At 39.5% G+C, this 23,344-nt stretch overlaps 1 protein-coding gene across 2 annotated transcripts in view; it reads left to right on the top strand.

Annotated features, from left to right (window-relative positions):
• LOC117432306 (low-density lipoprotein receptor-related protein 4-like) overlaps nt 1-21,793 on the top strand; it is a 78,561-nt gene extending 56,768 nt beyond the window's left edge. The window contains exons 11-39 of one of the 2 annotated variants that reach the window (XM_059002240.1): nt 173-298; nt 830-1,060; nt 1,554-1,710; nt 1,854-2,071; nt 5,755-5,931; nt 6,195-6,320; nt 6,874-7,082; nt 7,940-8,021; nt 8,221-8,326; nt 8,519-8,720; nt 8,910-9,099; nt 9,516-9,647; nt 10,128-10,268; nt 10,424-10,510; nt 10,703-10,874; nt 10,983-11,145; nt 11,482-11,707; nt 12,753-13,056; nt 13,502-13,720; nt 13,920-14,054; nt 14,243-14,351; nt 14,575-14,719; nt 15,146-15,259; nt 15,422-15,548; nt 15,715-15,785; nt 15,996-16,080; nt 16,587-16,728; nt 17,027-17,093; nt 18,003-18,110. In XM_059002240.1, coding sequence (XP_058858223.1) covers nt 173-298; nt 830-1,060; nt 1,554-1,710; nt 1,854-2,071; nt 5,755-5,931; nt 6,195-6,320; nt 6,874-7,082; nt 7,940-8,021; nt 8,221-8,326; nt 8,519-8,720; nt 8,910-9,099; nt 9,516-9,647; nt 10,128-10,268; nt 10,424-10,510; nt 10,703-10,874; nt 10,983-11,145; nt 11,482-11,707; nt 12,753-13,056; nt 13,502-13,720; nt 13,920-14,054; nt 14,243-14,351; nt 14,575-14,719; nt 15,146-15,259; nt 15,422-15,548; nt 15,715-15,785; nt 15,996-16,080; nt 16,587-16,728; nt 17,027-17,068 — 4,238 coding nt within the window. In that variant the 3' untranslated portion in view covers nt 17,069-17,093; nt 18,003-18,110. Of the gene's footprint in view, nt 1-172; nt 299-829; nt 1,061-1,553; nt 1,711-1,853; nt 2,072-5,754; nt 5,932-6,194; nt 6,321-6,873; nt 7,083-7,939; nt 8,022-8,220; nt 8,327-8,518; nt 8,721-8,909; nt 9,100-9,515; nt 9,648-10,127; nt 10,269-10,423; nt 10,511-10,702; nt 10,875-10,982; nt 11,146-11,481; nt 11,708-12,752; nt 13,057-13,501; nt 13,721-13,919; nt 14,055-14,242; nt 14,352-14,574; nt 14,720-15,145; nt 15,260-15,421; nt 15,549-15,714; nt 15,786-15,995; nt 16,081-16,586; nt 16,729-17,026; nt 17,094-18,002 lie in introns of both variants that reach the window. The other variant, XM_034054016.3, reaches the window with a different exon arrangement.
• The last annotated feature ends 1,551 nt before the right edge of the window (nt 21,794-23,344 follow it).

The raw sequence follows: 23,344 nt of genomic DNA, 5'->3' as shown, positions 1-23,344 counted from the left end.
AGATGAATGGCTGCAGAGTAGGTGTATAAATCCAGACTTGACATGTAGATACAGTTAGTTTAAACCTGAAGATTATCTGTATTTACTGCAGTGCTTGTTTTGGAAGCTCTAGTTTTTATTTTCCGCTGATGAGTACATCTCTCTGTCGTCCCTCCCGTCTATCCATACTCAGATGTGGATGAGTGTTCAGAAGAAGGCTACTGCAGTCAGGGCTGCACTAACACTGAGGGAGGTTTCCAGTGCTGGTGTGTGCACGGCTATGAACTCCGACCCGATAAACGCAGCTGCAAAGCATTAGGTAACTATCCTCCTATTGACTTCATTGGAAAATGCGGTAACATTTAACACTCTCTAATTACTGTGTATTTGCATAGTAGTTACTTAGTAAATACATGTGTACTTACACATAATTACAATGTTATTATGCATAGGTACAATGTACTTAATGTGTAAATCTTTTGCACAATATAACCCTAACCCTTTTCTGATACAATTGTGTACTGACATATGTCATGCAAAAAGATTTACACATTAAGTACAGTGTAACTATGCATATTAACATTGTAAGTACATATTATGTAAATACACTAAGTAACTACTATGTAAGTACACAGTACTTAGAAACACTTAATGTAAAATGCTACCGAAAATGCAATGGCCATGTTCTGACACACAGCTTATTTCCGCATTTTCAGGACATTAAAATAAAAAAGTCCAGCTGCTTCTGTATTCACTGACTTCGTCAATCCATAGAAAGATGGCACCCTGTCAGTAGAGCTGCAATGTAATTACCCTGCGCTTGTTCTCATGGCCATGACTTTTTTTCCAGGGCCAGAGCCTGTTCTGCTGTTTGCCAACCGGATCGACATCCGACAAGTGCTTCCCCACCGCTCCGAGTACACGCTCCTGCTCAACAACCTGGAGAATGCCATCGCTCTGGACTTCCACCACAGCATGGAGCTGGTCTTCTGGTCGGACGTCACCCTGGACAGGATCATGAAGGCCAACTTGAACGGAAGCAATGTGGAGGAGGTGGTGTCGACAGGCCTCGAGAGTCCAGGTAGGAAAGAGATGGAGGGGCTTAACAGAAACACTTATATATCAAGAAAGGAAAGTTCACTTATATGTTAGGCTTTATTGCGTGGAATACAACTCTAGAGAGGTTATGTTAAGACCCCACCTAGAATACTGTCTGCAGTTTTTGTCACCTTCCTACAAAAGACAGCATTGAACTCGGAAGGTAAATAGAAGACACAACTTCAAATTTACCACAGAGAGTAGAAGAGGGCATAAAGAAAGTTGAGTAAAACATTTTACACAGAGAGTAAATAAATGCATGTAATAGTAGGATCTAAAATGCTGGGAACATTAAAAAAATTTAAATTTGGTCCCTCCAGTAGGGGAGTATGATGGGTCAAATTGCCTTTCCTCATTCACAAATGTGTCGTGTGTTCTATAAGCCTTCTGTTACTTACTTTTACGACTTTGGTAACTCAAGATGACGTGTACTTGCACTGATGGCATCAATGGTTAACGGCACTGCGTATCCTCAGGTGGTCTGGCAATTGACTGGATCCACGACAAGCTGTACTGGACAGACTCTGGCACATCTCGCATCGAGGTCGCCAACGTAGATGGCACTCACAGGAAGGTGCTCCTGTGGCAAAATATGGAGAAACCACGAGCCATAGCTCTCCACCCAATCGAAGGGTAAGCCTCAGTTTAAAAAAAATTAAAAAGAGACATTCTTGTTCTTGGTCTGAATTGCAGCATCACATACTCTTCATGCATAGCGTTCCTTTTTGTACAGGTGGCAATTATTATTATTTTTTTTAACCTTTAAACGTTTCTAGGAAGATCTACTGGACCGACTGGGGCAACACTCCGCGGATTGAGTATGCTAACATGGACGGCTCCAATCGCAGGATCATTGCTGACACCCACCTCTTTTGGCCAAACGGGCTGACCATCGACTACGCTGGCCACAGAATGTACTGGGTGGATGCCAAGCATCATGTGATTGAGCGAGCCGATCTGGATGGGAGCAACAGGAAAGCGGTCATCAGCCAAGGTAAGGTTTCAGTCTAGAGGCCTGAAGTATCAGCCTACAGTTTTTCAAATGATGTAACAGCAGCTTTTGAGCCTGTTTAGAATATCGTCTATTATTAAGAATGTGTTCTCTTTTTGGTTTTATCTGGTTAAATAAAGGATATCAATGTGAATCAATTCTTTAAGGGGTTAGAAAGCAAGTTCCTTCTGCTTGATAGATTTAAAAACCAACAATACTGGTACAGCCAGTATAAGAATAATCTTTTGTTTTATTTAGATGCATGTCTATCCAAAGGCATGCACATTCTTTATGATATCTATATGGACAAAACTGTAAAATACCCATGCATCCTGTTGAATATTTTCACATGAATGAGTTTAGAGAGGACGGTTGACTTATTTTAAAGTCTCTGCCTGTCGCTGCGGCCTCTCTTCGCTGACAGAATCATGTAAATAAGGCTTTGTTGCATGAGTTGTGCAATGCTATGATGTGGGTTTGGGCTGACGCAATGCCGCAATCATTCACAGGTGGGTGTCTGTTTTCGATCAAACTCGTTTCTTCGGTTTAACTCAATCTAACCGCCACTCGCCTTGTCCTAGGGGCACTGATTTGTTAGGAAGGGGAACGCTAACTGTAGAAACAAAACAGTTTCACTTCACGGATTATAGAAACGTGCTGTTATTGTATCATGGATTTGTTACCCACTTAGCTTTTATTTGCACTGATTCTTGGCTCCTTCAGTTGCTGTATACCTTAACTCGTTAGATTTTTTTGAGTCGGGGATAGGGTATTGAAAGATGGATTTATAATGATTTCTTTTTTTTTTAAGACAGAATGCTGATGTCAAAAAGTCTGGTCCTTAAAGGATTTATTAGCTTTAGCTTTAAAGATTTCTCTTTGCTCCTCAAGGTCACTGGTTCAGTTCTAGCTGGGATCTGCACTGCATCGGGTTACTGTTGGAAATAACTTTGATATGTCCGAAACCCTTGTGTTATAAGACAGCTGTCAGCTATACACAACTGGTAACACCTTGAAAGATGACCCTAATTGGCACCTTTCTTTGCATTCTGTCAGAGGTCAAGGACAAGATTGGGATGGTTGCTTAACTACCCTATTACCCAGGGTATTGGCCTATAAGGAGCTCAAGTGATGTGCATTGGAAAGACACAAATCATTAGGGAAGCTGTCAATACGACTGCACTATGCCACGGCAGCTGTTTGAATGACTTGAAGAATGGTCAGTGTTGCCAAAATGGCAGCTGAAATATAGTGAAAAGCAAGGAACATTCGGTATGCTTTGTAAGTGGTTGGGCAAACTGCTATAGTAGACTTCGGATGTATCTGTGTACATATCAAGCGATTCAGCTTTTTTGGTAGTTTAGCTCGGTGTACTGAAGCATTGTGTTACTATTCTATCACTTCATGTGAATGTTTTTTTTTTTGTTTGTTTGTTTTAAATGTAAAAGCATACCAAACATACTCAAACTGTCAAGTTTAATTTATGTATAGTACATATGCAAAGCAACACCATTCATTATTCTTGTATTATAAAATGAAATGTTAATGCTTTGAAAATGCCCAGGGCGTCATTTTAGATGCATTACCCTTAACCTCACTGTTTTTATCAGTTACTTGTCAAAGAGCATAACCAAGTGGAAGCCAGGTTTAAAAAGATCCAGTCTGACAGATGTGTCTTGATTGGGTATTTTTGGGAGAAGTATTTCTGTCATAGTAACTGTCTCATAAGCTATGTGATTGCATGTTGGAAAGAGTCACTTTGGTGTTGCTGGTACTGCAACATATTTAATTCTACTGGACACATTCTGTTTTTCTGCTGTCTTAAAGAATAAAACTGTAGCCTTTTTTACAATGTAATAACATTGGACTGTGAAAGGCTTGAGAGATGTAGTTAAGACTTAACATGATGGATGTAACGCAGAAGATTCTGAAGCTGATCATTGAAAACATTCTCATTCAGGGTAGCCCTTTGAGCAAGCAACCATTTAAAAAACATTTAAGTTAAATCAGTGCATTTTCTTTTTTTCAATTTTTGTTTTATTTTTTATTTGTACTTGAATTTACATGAAAAGTGATTCTCCCAGCTATTTATTGATTACCATTTTCAAAAATCAAATATTCAAAGCAGCTCTTTGAAATCCTGACGGGTTCATTTTCCTTGAGGTCAATTTTTTGTTTCTGTTTTTGTATTGACTACACTTAATCATATTTAATCTAATTTTGTAATTGTTCTACAAAGAAATACATATAGATATATACTGGTAGTTTACTATTTTAAGTGTTTCAAGTTTATCATTGTTACTTATAAAGTACTTACTTGTTAAGCTAGGTATTTGGAACCATGGTACTGGAATGAAAAGCAAACATCCATTACATCCAATCTCTTTTTCACTAATATATGTTGTTGTAGAAATGTAATTGTGTTGGAAGTCAAAAGGTTGACAGTCACTTTATAACAAATGGACTCAAATTACATGGTGCGGTTGAGCTCTGCTGACCTTGTTTTCTGGCAGCTGAAAAGGTCAATGATGGGGCTCTTTACTAGAAGCTACTAGACATTGACAGTACACTTAAGCCCTAGAGTTTAGGGAATGTGTTTAGGGAATATGACTGTAACTAGCTGTAACTAGATTATCACTTAGGTCTCAGAGAAAAAGATGTGAAAAGTGGGTTGGGTGGGTTTACCCAGAACGTGTGATCCTTTCTCACAAGTCAAACTGCAACATGACAGGGGTATTGTGTCAAAAGTAGTAGTTTAAACTGAAAAGTTTACTACTCTTACAAATTGCTTCACACAGTGATCCTTAAGCCTTGCTTGGGATAAGATGGTATCACATGATGATGTGTTTCCAGCAGGCCTCACCTTAATGCAGAGGTCCCACTCAAGCCTTCTGTTTGATTAGACAACAGGCCATACAAATGTGATGTGTGTTTTCAGCATGTGTCCGTGACGAGAGCTGGAGGCCAGCCAGCCCCATGTTTGATGTGGGAGGGGAGGGGTGCTTGGAAGCGCTGCGGAGCAGAACGCCCCGTGCTTGTTTGCAGAGGGAGTTTGCTCACCTGCACCTGTAGAACAGGGAACTTCAAGGGGCCCCCCAAATCGGAGTGGAATACTCCCTGCAGCTGCTCCTGCAGCTGTCGCAAGCTGCCTGCTCGCACTATCTCCAGTGCTTCAGCTTGTAGAAAAGTAAAGTGGCGTTGCGTGAGAGTGGATGTTTCAGAGCAATACAGTGCTACTGATGTTTGGTTAAGGTCCCCTATTTGTTTTTCCTGAACCGCCACCTGGCATGAGCATTCCAATCCTGCTGTAGTATCTGTACCAGTTGGATAAAAAGCTCTACTTTTGCAAAACTGATGCAGTTAAAGACATTAAAACTATTCATGTTATTTTTAGTGTATGTGGTATATTTGTATGTATATACTGTAGGAACTGGTTACGGTTCTAAGAATTTTTTATAGGAGCATCCAGCTGACAATTGTACATCCATTGAGATTTAGGGCAAATAGAAATAGTAAAACTCATTTGCATTCAGTTTTTCTTTATCCATTAATTGGACTCATGCCTTCCCCTATCCATGTGATAAATCTGAATTGCTAAGTGACTGAAAGTGTGATCTTGAGATGATTCTTACCAGAAGGCTGGGTGACTGACTTGAAACTAAGTTAGTATTTTGGTTTATTCTTAGGGTTGCCTCATCCCTTTGCCATCACTGTCTTTGAGGACAGCCTGTACTGGACTGACTGGCACACCAAGAGCATCAACAGTGCCAACAAGTTCACAGGCAAGAACCAGGAGATCATCCGCAACAAACTCCACTTCCCCATGGACATCCACACACTGCACCCACAGCGGCAGCCAGCGGGTACGTGTGGGGAGGGGCTGGAAGAAGAATGAGGCTTTGCTGTTAGGGATATTTTATTACTCCAATGAAAAAATTAGAAGCAAAACACACACTTCAGATTTAAAGTAATTTAAGGTTTCTCAAATGTGACTTTTAAGTTTCTTGTTTCTTTCTTTTTTGGCACTTGCTACCGTTGAATTGCATGCATGGAAAGCCAATGCAGTGGTTCTCTGTAATGAAATCCATGTGACATTGTGTTATTTTTTTTAACGTTTTTTTTTTAGGAGGGAGAAACCGCTGTGGGAACAACAATGGGGGTTGCAGCCATCTCTGCCTGCCCAGCAACAAAACATTCACCTGTACTTGTCCAACTGGCTTCCAGAAGATTGACAATTTCAACTGCGCTCAAAGTGAGTGGAGCTTATTGATTGAATAGTTAGCTTTCTTGATTCAGGCATCGGTAGCTTTCCTTAAGGACTGCAAGCGAAACATCAGCATCTGTCTAATATATTGTACATCAATGGCCTCAGGCAAACCTTGCCTCATTTAGGTTTTTGGCCCAGTCATACAAAACATCAGTTCATGCCAATTGCTATAATTTATAAGACAGCTGCCACTTTTGTTCATTGTACATACAACTTTATGGTGAAATTAAGCTTAAAAAAAACAAAAAGAAAAAGATTTTATCAAGTAATTGGTTTCCTGGGTTTTAACTTGTATAAAATGATAAAGCCCATTCAGAAGCACCTGTGCAGATCCTACAGTAATCTTAGAAATGCACGTCTATAGTATCTTTCTTTATATTTCAAGTTACCCTTGCTGTCTAGCAGTTTTCATATTTCAGTGCTGTTTTTGATGGGTGTAGTTGAATTGCAGGGTGGTTTGTGTGTTTTTGTGTTTTTTTTGTTGTTGTTGTTGTTATAAACATAGAAGAATGACAAGAGACCTTTGGCCTTTGATCAGGTCTTGACAAGTTCCTGCTTTTTGCCCGAAGGACGGACATCCGTCGGATCAGCTTCGACACAGAGGACAAGTCTGACGATGTCATCCCGCTGGCTGATGTGCGCAGCGCTGTGGCGCTGGACTGGGATTCCAAGGATGAGTACATCTACTGGAGCGACGTCACCACCGACTCTATTAACAGGGCCAAGTGGGACGGCTCCAGACAGCAGGTGAGACCTTCCCTGTAACATACTGCTTAAATCACGTTTTCCCTCAAACTTTTGCCCCCTTAGACATTCCTAAAGTCTTACCTTGCAGTTTGCAATTGAGTGTTAAGTTATGGGTGCATAACAGAATGTGACCAGAATGGAACATCATTTCTGATAAGTGTCTCTTGTCTGACAGTATTCTGTTGTTTCTAGTTTATATTTGTATTACTGAATGTGACGTTATACAGATAACAGTTTTATAAATATACAGTAAATGCCAAGGTTCTCTTCATGTAAAATGTAATGATCCAGAATAGAATATTGGACAATAGAGGCATTGTGGTGTCATCTGGAATACTTGTTGTTGTGATGCATGAATATTGTATTGTGCCATGCATATAAGAATCATAAGAAAATGATTGCAGCAATTTTATATGGCATAATGAAAAACATTTTAAGAAGGGTCACAGGCTCCCTGTATTTATTATGACTATTCAAACCAGAATTGATATTGTTATTGTTTTCTTTGACAAACAAAATACAGTCTCTTAAGAAAAGAAAGAAAAATAAGCAATGAAAGAGTTTTGGGCAGATTATTTATATATGTTTTAAGATTTAGTTAACACTGAGTCATAAAATGATTAAAACTAGATAATCTGATATCCTGCAAGTCTTTTTTAAATAACGTAGTGCCATCTGCTGGCATTATTAAACCACGACTACAGATTTCTAGCTGTTAAGCACTTTATGCATATTACCAGGTCTCAGATGTAAGAAAAGGGGATTTAAAGTGATTTGTCTCGGTTAACTAATTATTCCAGTTCTAACTGCATTTGTATTAAAAAGCTCTAAAACCTTTTTTTTTTAATTGTTATAAGGTTGTTGTGGATACCAGTCTGGAGAGTCCAGCCGGTCTTGCTTTTGACTGGGTGACCAGCAAACTGTACTGGACAGACGCAGGTACTAAATTACATTTGCATTCCAATTACGTCTGTGGAAGATGAAAATGCCCTGAAATAAGTAATGCAGTATATAGCTCTGTCTTGTTATGTTATCTGACTAACTCATGTTGAGGAAAGTTGCTTGTTGACTTTTAAGTGTTTAAAGTTGACTTAAGAGAAAGAAAGAAACTTCATCTTGATCTTGCTCGTCTTCTCAGGTACAGACAGGGTTGAAGTGTCCAATGCAGATGGCAGCATGAGGACTGTGCTGATCTGGGAGAACCTGGACAGACCCAGGGACATTGTAGTGGATCCCATTGGAGGGTAGGTACTTATTGGTCATGAGGGCAATGTATGTATTTATTACAGCACTCTAGGTTAGTAACATGGTAACATTGCATCTGACATTTACATACATTGAAACGTTTCAAAATGAACTGCTTATGAAATCTAATATATCATGCTGATATATTAGTGTCCCAACCATGTGCTTTAATCCATGCTGGTTTCCTTTAGGTACATGTACTGGACAGACTGGGGAGCCAGCCCCAAGATTGAGCGGGCAGGGATGGATGCCTCAAACCGCATTGTCATCATCTCCTCCAACCTGACCTGGCCCAATGGACTGGCGATTGACTATGAGACCGAGAGGCTGTACTGGGCAGATGCTGGCATGAAAACCATAGAGTTCTCCAACTTGGATGGCACTGACAGACAGGTAAAGGAATCCTGTACTAATCCAGCCTAATCCACAAGAATGTATGCATTGAATTAGTTGTAATGTTCTTTGTGGGGGTTCTATTCTGTGGGGTTTTAGGCGTGTTAGGTGTGGAGTGTTGAAGATTGCAGCTCCTTTTACTTTCCAAAACCCTGCTAGAATGTTCCGTGCTGACTGTGTATCTTGCAGGTGTTGATTGGAAGCCAGCTGCCCCACCCCTTTGGGCTGACTTTGTATCTGGACAAAATATACTGGACAGACTGGCAGTCCAAGAGCATCCAGAGTGCTAATAAACTCAGTGGCCTGGGCCGAGTCACTCTGAGAGAGAACCTGGAGAACCTCATGGATATTCACATGTTTCACCGGCACAGGTCACCAGGTAAGCACACACACACATCTGCGATTGGACAGATTGTTTCAGCTTCCAGAATATGTTGGGGGTTTATACTGGGAATGTTATATTAGTTTTTGTTTTCTGTATATATTTGCTGCCACCTATAGGATATCCCATGGAAGCGCTAAAGGGACATGGTGAGAATTTACAAAAAGGTTAGTATCTTGTGCGGACGAGATAGTGACCTTCTTTTTTAATTCGCACCATGTCCCTTTAGGGCTTCCATAGATTCCTTCGTGAAAGCAGAAGAAATGATTTCCTAATTTATTTCCTTTTTTTTTTTTTTTTTGTTTAAATACCAGTGCTATCTGTGAATGCACTTTGCCCAGATGAAAGCTTCTTTTTGGAACAGGGGGAAAAACTGCGGACACTAACAATGTTTTAATTGTTGTATGTTGCAGTGCCCACAGTGTGTAAAGTGAATAATGGAGGATGCAGTCACCTCTGTCTGCTGGCTCCCCTGCCCAAGGGTTCCAGCTGCGCCTGCCCAACAGGAATCAACCTCCAGTCTGATGGAAAGACCTGCGCTCATGGTAAGAGGTGGCCACAGGAACTGCCTGAAGTGTTGCTGGCCCAGTGAACCATGCCCTGAGATGCACCTGCAGCAAGGACAATGCCCTGCTCTAGAGAGTGTGAATTATGCTGCTGTTGTAGTGCTGTAAAAAGTCATATTATTATTTATTTATTTATTTATTTATTTATTTCTTAGCAGACGCCCTTATCCAGGGCGACTTACAATCGTAAGCAAATACATTTCAAGTGTTACAATACAAGTAATACAATAAGAGCAAGAAAGATCTTAGATCTGTCCTTATAAGACATGCTCCATTCAGATTAGGGTTATTAATAGTTCAAAGCTTTAAATGTTATCAAAAGATTTTGAATATGTTATAAGTTTGAATTTATTGAAGTACTTCTCGCTATGGGCTACCCGAGTGGTCACTAACATTCCTACGTAACACCCCTATTTCAGATTGCATTTACAGTACTAATATATTCTTTGTTAATTTTAGGCATGAACAGTTTCCTGATTTTTGCACGAAGGACAGACATCCGCATGGTTTCTTTGGACATTCCATACTTTGCCGATGTTGTTCTTGCGATCAATGAATCTTTGAAAAATACCATTGCCATTGCTGTGGATCCTAAAGGAGGTAAGAGACCAAACTCAGAAGCGATCTGGTAAAGAATGTACATGTTCCAGTCATCCTATTGAGCCAGGCTTTGATCAAATGACTAGAACTTTTTGACTAACATATAAAGAAAAGGGAAATGAGAATATTTACAGTCTTTCTTTGCTATCCTACAGGGAAGGTGTACTGGTCAGACAGTACGTTGAAAAAAATAAGCAGATCCAACCTGAATGGAACAGAGTATGAAGATATTATCACAACTGGTAAGGCAGATTGCTTAGAATTGTTTGTTGTTTTTTAATTAACGGTTTGGTATGTATGTATGTTTGTAGGTAGTTACAGTACTTGTGTGTTAGTCTAGCTAGATGCAGATATTGTATTATTATAAATCTCTGAGCGGAGTATCTCCAAGGTGGTTTGCAGAATCACACAGATATCTTGTGGTCCTGTCTCAGGTTTAATGACGACGGATGGACTGGCGGTGGATGCTGTGGGCCGTAAGATTTACTGGACTGACACTGGGACCAACCGGATTGAAGTCGCCAATTTGGATGGATCAATGAGAAAAGTTCTTATTTGGCAAAATCTGGACAGCCCGAGGGCCATTGCACTCTACCATGAAATGGGGTAAGAGTTGACTCTGTCTTTCGTACCCTGGCCCTTTCCTCGTTAACTCCTGCCCATTTTCGACTTGTTAAGTGTGTGTTTACTCAGGTTTTACTCTTAATCCTTCAGATATATGTTCTGGACTGACTGGGGAGAGCATGCAAAGCTGGAACGTTCTGGAATGGACGGAACAGACCGCGTGGTACTCATCAGTAACAACCTGGGCTGGCCCAATGGACTGGCCATAGACAAGGCAGGGTCCCAGTTACTGTGGGCTGATGCTCATACTGAGGTATGTGTCAGGCTTTTACTGCATTCATAACCTTCCACCCTGGCAGTCCTATCTTTTTACATTGTGTTTTTAGAAGTTTTGATAGTCCACTGAATGTGATTTGTACAGTGTGTAAGAGGCTGTAACAAATCCGGATACATTGTCTTTTGGAATCATCAGTGAAACATTACAGTGAAAGTAAAAAGAGAATTAAGAAATAAAGACATCAAAAAACAAGGAAATGATAGGGGGAGGAGAGCTGACATTAGTCATGTTTTGATGTTTTTGAGGAAAAAATCAAAATTAAAAGCACTTCCTCCAAGTTTGCTAAAGCCAATATTTATCTGATTTTCGTAGCGTATTGAGGCAGCTGACCTGAACGGCGCCAACCGTCGAACGCTGGTCTCCCCGGTTCAGCACCCCTACGGACTGACCCTACTTGGCCCACACATCTACTGGACAGACTGGCAGACCCGCAGCATTCAGCGAACAGACAAGAACACGGGCGGCAGCAGCATCACTGTGCGCGGAAACCTGCCTGGCCTCATGGACATTCAGGCTGTGGACCGGGACAAGCCCCTGGGTGGGTGCGAATGCTATCAAACCAATTGCTGGGAGCTTCTGCTGTAAGGGTGGCAACACTGCCCTCTAGTGCTAGTCCACAGGGATGGCCAACTGCTATTTGTGTTCCTCTGTTTTTAAAAACAGTCATTAATATTTTTTATATATATATATACATATATATATATAGGCTGTTGTTTTGGAAAAGCACTTATAAACAGAAATGGTTCTATGAATATTGAGAATAGTTAGTTTTCCATGACAGTTCTGTGATCTGTTGCAAACTTGATTTAATTAACCAAAGCAGGCGTCTTAACAAAACCATTACTGAAAACACCTTTCAATTTTCCATTCAAAGCATATGTTCAAGTCCTGTATTATAATCTAATAGATTTCCATGATTTAAGTAACTGTGTGTCATTATTTTTGTTATATGTTTTTTGCAGATTTTGCAGATAGTTTTTACAACAATAACTATCAATATAACTAGTAGTATACATTTACAGATTGCTACTATCTATATCCAGATATAGTTTGTTTCAGGAATCTGGTCCTGGCTTTGGATCCTGTCAGACAAGCAGGCAATTGTTTGCTGCGGTTTATGTTTGATACCACAACAAAGGGGTGCCATTGTTGGCTCAATCAACTGCACAGGAAATGAAACACTTTGTCACAATGAGCTCTTGGTGTATGCCAGGCGAAGTGCCAGCCTTCTGAGGGCTGGCCAAAACTGGCATCAAATGACTATTCCCGTCCAGACTTTCCTTCTGATCTGGCCCTAATGATTCAGCTTCCATTCCTGTCCACTTATATAATTCAGGCCATTTTTCAGACCTTGTGGCAACAAAAAAAGTATAGATTTTAGAGGAACAAACACCTGGATCACAATGCAAGATTTAGCCAGCCCCACTTTTTAAATACTAGCCAAGAAATCCTTCTCGTGTTTTTGTGTGTGTACTGTTTTACTGCAGCAGTTTGCTTCCAGTTATTTTATAACAGCAGCTGGCAGAGCCAGCCGACTTGGAACGCAGGAATGTCATTGGATATGTCTTCTATCTTCCCTGTAGGCTTTAATAAGTGTGGTGTGAGAAACGGAGGCTGCAGCCATCTGTGCCTCCCCAATCCCAGCAGCCTCTCCTGCTCGTGCCCCACGGGGATCCAGCTGAAGAGCGATGGGCGGACGTGTGACGACTCCCCCGAGACATACCTGCTCTTCTCCAGCCGTGGCAGCATCCGCCGCATCTCCCTGGACACCAACGACCACACTGACGTCTACGTGCCGGTGCCTGAGCTCAACAATGTCATCTCACTGGACTTCGACAGCGTGGACGGGAAGGTCTACTACACAGACGTGTATCTCGACGTCATCAGGTACAACCTGGACTGGCTTTATCCTTGGAAACCCCTGAACTGAAATAATCAGCTTTCAGAACCAGTTAATAATTCAGATTTAACTAGAAACGCCAATGGGCGTCAGTAGTCAGTGGGTGAATGTTTTCAGTGTTTTGAGGGCACTCTCTGCTACACAAAAATCTTCACTTGTATGTGTTTTGTTCCCCACCCCACACATTTTCAAATCGATCCAGCAGGTCAAGAGCCACAAGCTTTCATAGACACAAGCACCCATACAAGAAAACATATAAAAACAATACACAATCTTCAGTATCATTTAAAATCCAAATTAAACGGCCGGCAAATTCATTTTAAACCCTTAGTCATGGACAAGGGCTTGTTTTAAGATTTAAGAATAATAACGGCTTGAATCGGTGACTTGCATACCAGCAAATGAGTGTGTCAACTGCTTGTCTGATGTCAGGCGTGCCAACCTGAATGGAAGCACCTTGGAGACTGTGATTGGCCACGGCCTGAAAACGACGGACGGGCTGGCGGTGGACTGGGTGGCTCGGAATCTATACTGGACAGACACAGGCAGGAACACCATCGAGGTAGCCCGGCTAGACGGCTCCAATCGCAAAGTGCTCATTAACAACAGTCTGGACGAGCCCAGAGCCATCGCTGTGTTCCCAAGGAAGGGGTAAGTAATGCAGCTATAGTAATGCAGCTATAGTATTACAGCGTGAACTATAATTTAAGGGTATTGTAAGTATAATGTTCATATGGTACTCTAATTGCCCTAATTACTAATGTAAATTACTCACATAATCCAATTAGCAAGGCAGCTTTTATTACTGTTGTTCTGACGGCTGTTGAAGAATATATTTTCATCCTTACAGGTATCTCTTCTGGACTGACTGGGGTCACATTGCCAAGATTGAGAGGTCACACCTGGATGGTTCTGACCGCAAGGTCCTGATCAATACTGACCTGGGCTGGCCCAACGGATTGACTCTGGACTACGACACCCGAAGGTAGGATTTGCTGTTTTCAGAATAAGTTGCAGGAGAAAATATTAATATTGTTTTCGGTGCAGTCCCATTATGTGGCTGCAGGTGGCAGTGCTGTCTCTCAGCAAAACTGTACTTTGAAAGCAGAAAGAACAGATTACTGTTGCAGTCTCGGTACGGTATGAGAGATTTATAATAACTCTCAATTGCAGGATCTACTGGGTTGATGCACACTTAGACCGGATAGAGAGTTCTGATCTCAATGGAAAACTGCGCCAGATCCTGATCAGCCCTGTCTCCCACCCCTTCGCCCTCACACAGGTACGCAAACAACAAAAATGTGTTCGATTTTGTTTTCAGTTTTTCACCATTTTCTACTGTCTTCAAATTTTAACCCCCCTTACCATTCCCCCTTTCCTTTCATCTCTGACCCTTATTTTCTTTTCCTTTTTCTTTTTCCCCTCTCTCTTTTTTTTTTTTTTTTTTTTTTACTCAGCCGGAGACGATGTCTTCGAAACTAACCATTCTCTCCCACCTCTCACAGCAAGACCGATGGATTTATTGGACTGACTGGCAGACAAAGTCTATTCAGCGAGTAGACAAGTACACAGGAAGGAGCAAGGAGACCATTCTTGCCAATGTTGAGGGACTCATGGACATCATTGTAGTGTCAACACAGCGGCAGACCGGTGAGGAAAGGCTCATTTCTCCCTGAGGAACAAACAGGGCCGGGTTTTCCCACTGTGTCATTAATTTCCAGTTTCCAGTAGGAGTCTTCTGTTTCTGGATCTGCGCAATGGTTCTGTTAAAAAACCACTCTAAAATATCTATAAATAATCTGTCTTTCTGTATTGCTCTTCTAGTGATCATTTGCTCACGCCAGCCAGTAAAACCCAGAAAGGATCTAGTTTTTTCAATGAAAGCTTCACCAACCATCTGTCTTAAGCAGCCACAAATGTTTCCCTGTATGTGAAAAATGTTGTAACGCTTAGAAAACCTAGTTTATTCTTTCTGTTAAGAGACAGCTGTATTCAGTGTAAGCTTTGTGCCATCTCTGCAGCAACGATTGTTTCATACAATTGTTGCTAAATATATATGTACTTGTATTTCCTTAGGTACCAACTTCTGTGGAGTTAATAATGGAGGCTGCACTCACCTTTGCTTTGCCAGAACCACTGATTTTGTTTGTGCCTGTCCGGACGAAAGTGATGGAAAACCTTGTTCCACAAGTAAGTATATCAATATATCAGTGCTCCAAAAAGTGAACACTGTCATTTACAGGAACTGTTTTAGCTTTTAAATTAATATACATTATTCTATATATTTACTGTAAGTCATGGTGAATTTTTCACATTTTTTTTTTCCTCATACATTGTGCATTTCTCTTTCAGTTCCAGGTTATGTACCACCAGCTCCTGAGACTTCTACAACAAGTGCTGCTAAGCCTGATAAATCTCACAAGAACCCTGGTGTCTCCACAGAGAAACCCACACCACCTGTCCATACACCTGGAAAAAAGTATGTTTCACAATTAAAAACATGAGCCGTTTTGTATGTGAATGTATGTGAATAATGCAGACAGTGCTTGGCTGCCTTCCGATCCACATCCTTTCAACCAAGACTAAAACCTGTTAAACTGTTTGTATGTGGTGGTGTTCTGATTTTTGGTTTGTTTTACTTCTAGTTGCTCTGTACATGGTGCAGGTCTTGCAAACTGTAACACTGAACGGGGTGATGGTCCAGTCCCCTCCGATGGTAAGCTGGAAGGGCTAATCTGCTCTTCAATATTGAAGTTAATTATGTCTATTTATTTTTTATCTGGTTACTGTACCATCTGCAATGGAATATGAATTTCATACATGCCATGTTCTCTAGCATGCTATTTTACTTGGTAGTACAGATGTATGTACTGTATGTCACCTTGGCAAGCAATGCATAACCAATCATAATGTGTTTCTGTTTTAGAAAGTTTGCACCTGAGTTACATCATTGGGGGAGTCCTCACCATGCTGGCCTTCCTCGTTCTTATTGCTGCCTTTATCATATACAGGTAATTGTCGTCATCTAATTTCGTTTTTTTTTTTTAAAAAACAATCAGTTATTTTGAATATAAAAAAGACCTTGCCCAGAGTAAAGAAGGGGAATTCTTGTTTAAGTTGCAGAGCCACTATAATGTTTATTTTACCTTTTTGGACTGACGATAGCCTGTGCCCATCCTGGGCCACTTATATACAGGATTAAGGAGGGCCTGTTTAAGATACAATACTGTCTATTTTACCATCTGTCTGTTATTGTTAATTCTGTTAGGCTTGTATTGGGAACTTTACTATATTCGTGTACGCACTTTGTTATTACATCAAATACTTAAAGTCCACAAAGAGCTTTTCCAGAGCAGAATAACTTTTTTTTTTTTTTTTTTTTTTTTTTTTTACTAACTTTAACTGTAATACTTTAAAGATAGTGATTCATTTATCACAGCTCTCATTAGAACTTTGCTGTAGAGTTTTACAGTATTCAGTCCTGTTAAATTATATGGTTTTGGTCTCTTTCTTTCAGGCACAAAAAGTCAAAGTTTGCAGATCCAGGAGTGAGCAACCTGACTTACAGTAACCCATCATATCGCACCTCCACGCAAGAGGTGAAAATAGAAACAGTGCAAAAGCCACCAATTTATAACCAGCTACGATATAAGAAAGAGGTAAAGCAAACACATTTTAACACTGATGACAGTATTATATACACATTATTTCTAGGTGTTTCAAACGTATGGATATGGAATTGAATTGTGTAGTCTGCAGTCTAAGTTGTATAGTTTTCCTGTGCATTTCATGTCAGAAACATGTCATTGATTATTCTAGCAAGCATGGACCCAGGCGTAGCAAGAGTAGAAGGATCGTATGTCTGTTTTGTCTTTTGTAATTACTCCAGGTTCAGTGTGACATGCTGCTGTCGTATTGTCCACACTGATTGCTCACGCTTTCCTTTCTCCACTACAGCTCTCTGACCCTAACGAGTCCCTTTCACCTTTTCTCTTTTGACCTCTCTTCCACGTTCCTATCCCAGGTACTCCAGTGGCATGATTGAATGAGGCCTACCCCCCCCTCCTCAATACAAAGAACTAACAGACTTTTGTCAGTCATTTCATTTAGTATAAACACTGGGAAATGTAATGCAGCTTTTCTTACTCTCCTATTGTTTTACTGTTCTAGCAAACGTCTTTTTTCAGCATGGAGATCCAAAAAGGTTGTGCATGAAATTACTAAAAACCCACTCTCCTGTTCTTCTGTATTGTTTTGCTAACTTATCCTAATCAATGAGAAGTGCAACCTTATACCAACTAATGTTCTCTGCTGTATCATTGATGGAATGCCTGGCCCGCTACACCTATTTACTATACTAGACTCAAATAAACTAGAATTACAATTGCATTAACTTTCATTGGCAAAAGGTCAACCTTTTGAGTTCTGTTAACGACTAGGAGTCCTATTCACTCATTTGTTTTTTAGCAATGTTTTGATTGGTAAAATACAGCGAGACTGTTCCTGGTTGCTTTTCCGACAGTTTCATAAATAACCAAACTTTATTTAACACATACAAAACCTTGAAGAAACTGTCTTTAAATAACTCTCAAGTTAAAGATATGTGGGCCTCCCAGAGCTATTTTTAAATGTTATACACATTACTCTCACTTTTTTTTTTTTGGTTTTGCCATGTAGCTCAAAAGAGAGACGAAGAGGAGCCATACATACAGTAATACAGTGGAATCCCTCTAATACACATGCGAATAGTCTTATAATTAGGGGCTGTTCAAATGTTCAAATTGTCTTCAACTTGTAATGGTCCATATGCTGAGGATGTCTGTATTTCAAACTGTGGTTGATGTTTTGTTTTCCTGCACATTTGAGGTGGTGAATTGCTGAATTGGTGCTGCTTCACAGTGTTGACTGCCTGTTTTGCTGTTTTTCCCCTCAGACCGGCATTGACAACAGTTACACCAAGGAGAAGATCAAGATCGTGGAGGGAATCTGCCTGCTGTCCAGCGACGAGCTGTACTGGGAGGACCTGAAGCAGATGAAGCCCTCGCGGGGTGGGATCCTGCGGGACCACGTCTGCATGAAGACGGACACGGTGTCCCTGCAGGCCAGCAGCAGCGGCTCTCTGAACGACACAGAGACGGAGCAGCTGCTGCAGGAGGAGCAGCAATCCGAGTGCAGCAGCGTCCACACCACCACGGCGACCACGCCTGAGCGACACAGCTCCCTGCCAGACACAGGCTGGGAGATCCAGCGCAAGCCCTCCACTGAGAGCGAGGTCTGATTCACCCTCCCGCCAGCAGGCCTAGATTCCTCTTCTTGTGTTTTTTTTTTTTTTTTTTTTATTTCACCACGAACTGCATCTGGCTTCAGCTACTTTAGTCCTGCGGCTGCTGCCTCAGATAGAGACTGAGAGAACTGGGTGGGGAAGAAAAAAAAAAATAAGACTGAAAGAATAAATAAATAAATATCTGGAACCGTTTTTATTTTTTTTTAAGCAAAAATACGTTATCGACTGCTTTCGTGTGTTATTTTAAATGTGGACTTTTTTTGGGGGGGGGGCTACTCGGTAAACTAATAACTCCTAATACGCCACTAAAAATATATTGGAAGATTTGTTATTTTAGTTATTTTATTTATAATTTTATTTGGAGTGGTTTTGTAGTAAACATACTAGGCCTCTAAACAAAAATCCAGCAAGAGACTTGGAATTTTAAAAAAAAACTAAAAAACAAACAAAAACAAACAAAAAAAATAGCCCAAAGAGGCATTTTATGTGTGTGTGTGTGTGTGTGTGTGTTTATGTGTGTGTGTGTGTATGTCTGTGCCAAAAGAGCTTGACTTTTTTATCCAGTCAAGGTCCATTCCCTTTGGTTTGCATTTCCCTGTAGTTTTCACAAAGGGCATCAGCTGAATAGCACAGATACTGCCTCATCCGGACGGTACATGTTCCTGCTGGTTAGATGGCCAATAGATATTGGAGAATCAGCCAAAGAGTACATCAACAAATAATTTAAATAAATAATATTTGGAGGAGAAAATCAGCCCACATGTGAAGGGGGTGGTTTGAGAGAAAAAGGCCCACCTTTACTGTCAAGATATTCCATATGCATAATTTCATTTAAAGAGAAACGCTTAGCAACTTTATTTTTCCTTTTGAGGAAAACACCAACGTCTGTTCCATGTTTTATGTGGCATTCTATTCTAAACGATCAAAAAGAATATTGCTGACGTTCTTTGGGTTATATGATTCAGCAATGTTGCTATCTGTACCCAGCCTTTGATGTAGACTGTGTGCATCACAAAATATACTGCGCCTTAAGGCCTGAATATTACCATAGTAACAACTTTCTTGGGCAACCAGGTAAAATTATTTATAATGTGTTGTCTCTGTGGTACAAATGAGCAGTGTGTATGACGTGTTTAAAAAATAAAACCAGAAAGAACAATCCCAAATGGTGATTAACCCAAATATAAAGCAGTGTTTTTGTTTTCTGAATCTGTAGACACTGTTGGAAATATCATACTGCGGCTTAATTTAAATACATTTATGAAAATGCATTTTGAAAAGTTGTTCGCAACTGCCAGCGGTCTATTGACAAAACAAAGACGTGTGGCACTGATGTCTAAAAAGATTGCTTGTGATTTTTAAAATGCAAAGAAAGCACCATTTAAGGTAATTTCAAAACTCAAATATCACTTTAACAGAAGCATCCATTTCTACACTGAGGTTGGCAAATGTTCAACTTGAGAACCTTATTAGTGGTAATATTTATTTTATTATTACAATGCTTGTGGAGGCTGGTTTAAACCAATATCTAGATCTGTATGTATTTCCCAACTTCATGTTTTTTGTATTCAAAACACAACATACTAAATCATTTGGCTGAAGTTTTCTAACTGAGCTGACCTGGAAAGCAGTATAAAAAATATTTTAGTCTCAGGTACGACTACAGAGAGAACTATTATTTAAAAGGCAGATAAACTTTATTGAATGGACTGGAATAACAACACTAACACAAGCTGCTTATCCAGACTTGCTACTGTACTCTATGGGTGACTTCCAAGAATATAGAACAGCCTATCCTTAACTTCAAAAACACTAATGTAACTTTTAAATTAAGGTAGACAAATGTTTATTGTTAGTTACCAGTACACGGATGAAATCACTAGCCGAAACATTTGTCTACTTAGATTTAATTTTGTATTTGATATGTACTGGGGTTATCCTAAATAGTTAATAACTGACCAGTATCTTTTTTTTTGGTTTGCACCTTTTATTGGTAGCTAATTAACGGAATAACAATAAAGTTTCTTATAACTATCAGGCAGCATGCTGGTTAATATTGTATTCTGTGATAGCTCTAAAAATGTGCCCTACTTTTTATATTTCAGATTAAACATTACTAACAAACGAGCTGTACAGAATTGAGATAAGACATGTGTATTTGTTGAAAAAAATCTCTGTAAGCACTGATTTATTGTATAAAGAAATCTGTTTTTTGTACTAAGCTATTTTTTCCCCTGTTGTTTTGAATTTATTAACTTTACTCACTGGAAAATAATGATTGCTGGGTTTGTTTAACCACTGTGTCTATTCAGAACATTATAAATATTAGGGATGTGCCAGTTCTTTAATACAGAGTATTCTTTTGATATTACAAATTATGGCTTCTAGTCAATTATAACTGTTGTAAAGTGAACTAAAAATGTATATATCATTTATTTATAATTTTGCATTTTGTTTTACTTTTTGTTTTTTTTATAAATAACATTTCACCTCTCTATGCATGATGAGTATTTTTTGTCTTTTTTTATTATTTCAGAAAGGGTAGCATCATGCATGAATGTAAAGATTGGTGTATAAATAATGCCCTTTCATTAAGGGATTAAGTTGCTGATCCCAATTTTTTGTCTTCCTGGATGTATTTTATAATATATTCTCTCTCTCTCTCTCTCTCTCTCTCTCTCTCTCTCTCTCTCTCTCTCTCTCTCTCTCTCTCTCTCTCTCTCTCTCTCTCTCTCTCTCTCTCTCTCTCTCTCTCTCTCTCTCTCCATGTTGCCTGTATAAGTAATATATAAAAGTGGAATCTACCTGTTGCAAGTCAATTTCAGTCCTGATCTAAGACAGCAGCTCTCTAGAGGCCTGATAGATGGTGCTTGGTTGGCGGGTGCCAGACCCAGCAAAACATACAAGATCAGCACTGGTTTAAAAAGAAAGAATAAGTATGAGCCAATCCTCTGCACTCTGGTGTACACATGGAGTCACATAAGCAAACATCTTCTAGAGCTGTATGTAAAAGAACAAGTCAAGTTAATCTTTGAGTATCGCTTGGAACATCAGTCTGATCAGAAGATTCATTTAGAAACACCTGATGGGATCTATCTGTACATAAATGATTTCAGAAAACAGCACTGTATCTAAGGGATTATGACCAACAGAATACAAATCTGTTACAAGCAATAATTACACTGAATAAAATAAAATATTAATAATAATATATTAATATATGTTACAGTCATTTGACCAGATGATTCAACTTTTAGGCAGTCTGCCGGATGACTATCAGCGTTGTCAGTACAGTATATTCATGGGAGAGGGTGAACACCTCATCACTGAAAATGGCTTGTTATTACTTGTTTTTCTTGGGATGCTCAAGTGTGTATGTGTGAGTGTATACATATATATAATTGTGCTAAGTGCTTTAAAAGAAATTCTGTTTCTCAAAATTATCTGTTTTTTTTATTTGCTCACCTTCACAAGCTGTTAATTAAGGAATCCATTTAAAATGGCATTTATGAGTTTGTACATTTTTTAAAATCTACTCGATTATTATTATTATTATTATTATTATTATTATTATTATGTAATATTTAAAATGGTTATAAAACTGCCAACTTTTTAGACTGAGTAGTGTGAAGGTATATTGTGTATGCGTGTGTATAAAATGAACAATTGATTATTAAAATTGATGGGTTTTTTTTTTTAACTATTGGATTAATGCTTGCATTCTGACTTACCACAGAAGATTAGGGATAAAACCATGGATCATCCTGGTTTTGAGGAAGGTGTCCTGAGATTTCTATATGCTTTCCTGGGACACTAAAAGATCAGCATTTTGAATGTAATACTTCCTCATCCATGTTGATTAGTACAGCCACACTGCAATGCCAGCACTGTAAATTGAGCACAAGTTAGATAAATCAAGATGCAATATTAATGCAATAGATGTGCAATATTAATTGGTTGTCAATACTATAGTAGTAATATTATCAATGTTACCTTTTTGATGAATCTAGGATTTCTAAAGAGTTTTGAATCCAAGCATGTGAGTTTGTTGTCACAACAGGACCCACAGGGCTTGTAAGAAGGTTTAATCAAGGTCTTTGTTGCCAGATTTTAAATTGACAATGCAGATTACAACTGAGTATAAGACCTTGGTAATTCTTGCTCCAAATACCCTTCCAAAGAAAACCAATGAGTGAGCATGACATTTAAATCAAGTGTGTGGCGTGCACACTTCATTAACAGGTGATAGTGAGCTGCAGTTGACAATCCAGGTGATAATACTGAAAAACTGCAGACTTTCTTTAGGACAAAAAAGGACACCTTTCTGTAGGTCCTCTGCTACAGTTCATTAAACACAGGGGGTTTGCTGTCACGTTGTAGGCCTTAAAATAGCATTGTTCTCTTTCTAGATTGTAGCTTGAAGAAGGCACAGCTGAGCGCTGATTCATAAGCTACATGTCTTTGTATATGTGTTCCTGTATTTATATTACTCAGCCAAGAAAAACAAGCATGACTGAGTACAGACATAAGTTTCCATAGAAACAAAAATCAACTGACATCGTCAGGTCTGCCTTTGGAACGTTTCAATAACCTGAAAGAGCCAGTACCTCCATCTATTTTACAAGACAAATACCCGGTTTACTAAGACAATGTGATAATAACTGGAGGGATAAGATCAATTCTGCCTAATATCAAGGTATTGTACCTGTACAACTAATACTAAGACTGCTAATTCTAATACTTTACAAAGGTATTTTGAATGTTTAATGTTGGTTTAAAAGCTGACACCTGCTTTTGTTTTTCAACATGGGTTTTACAATAATTCAAGGACTCACATGAGCCCGTGTGATGTTTGTTCATAAGAAAAGGGTTGCATTTTCGTACATTCAAGTAGTAAACATTTCAAATAAATCATAGGTAGCTTTCTCTTTAAGAAGTGCAACTCAACACAGAGGGACGTTTTAACCCGAATTTAAACTGTCCAATCACAT

Source organism: Acipenser ruthenus, chromosome 27 (assembly GCF_902713425.1).
Source record: "Acipenser ruthenus chromosome 27, fAciRut3.2 maternal haplotype, whole genome shotgun sequence".
In the NCBI taxonomy this organism is placed as follows: domain Eukaryota; kingdom Metazoa; phylum Chordata; class Actinopteri; order Acipenseriformes; family Acipenseridae; genus Acipenser; species Acipenser ruthenus.
Note: the sequence above shows the minus strand (reverse complement) of the source record. Positions and strands in the feature narration are given on the sequence as shown.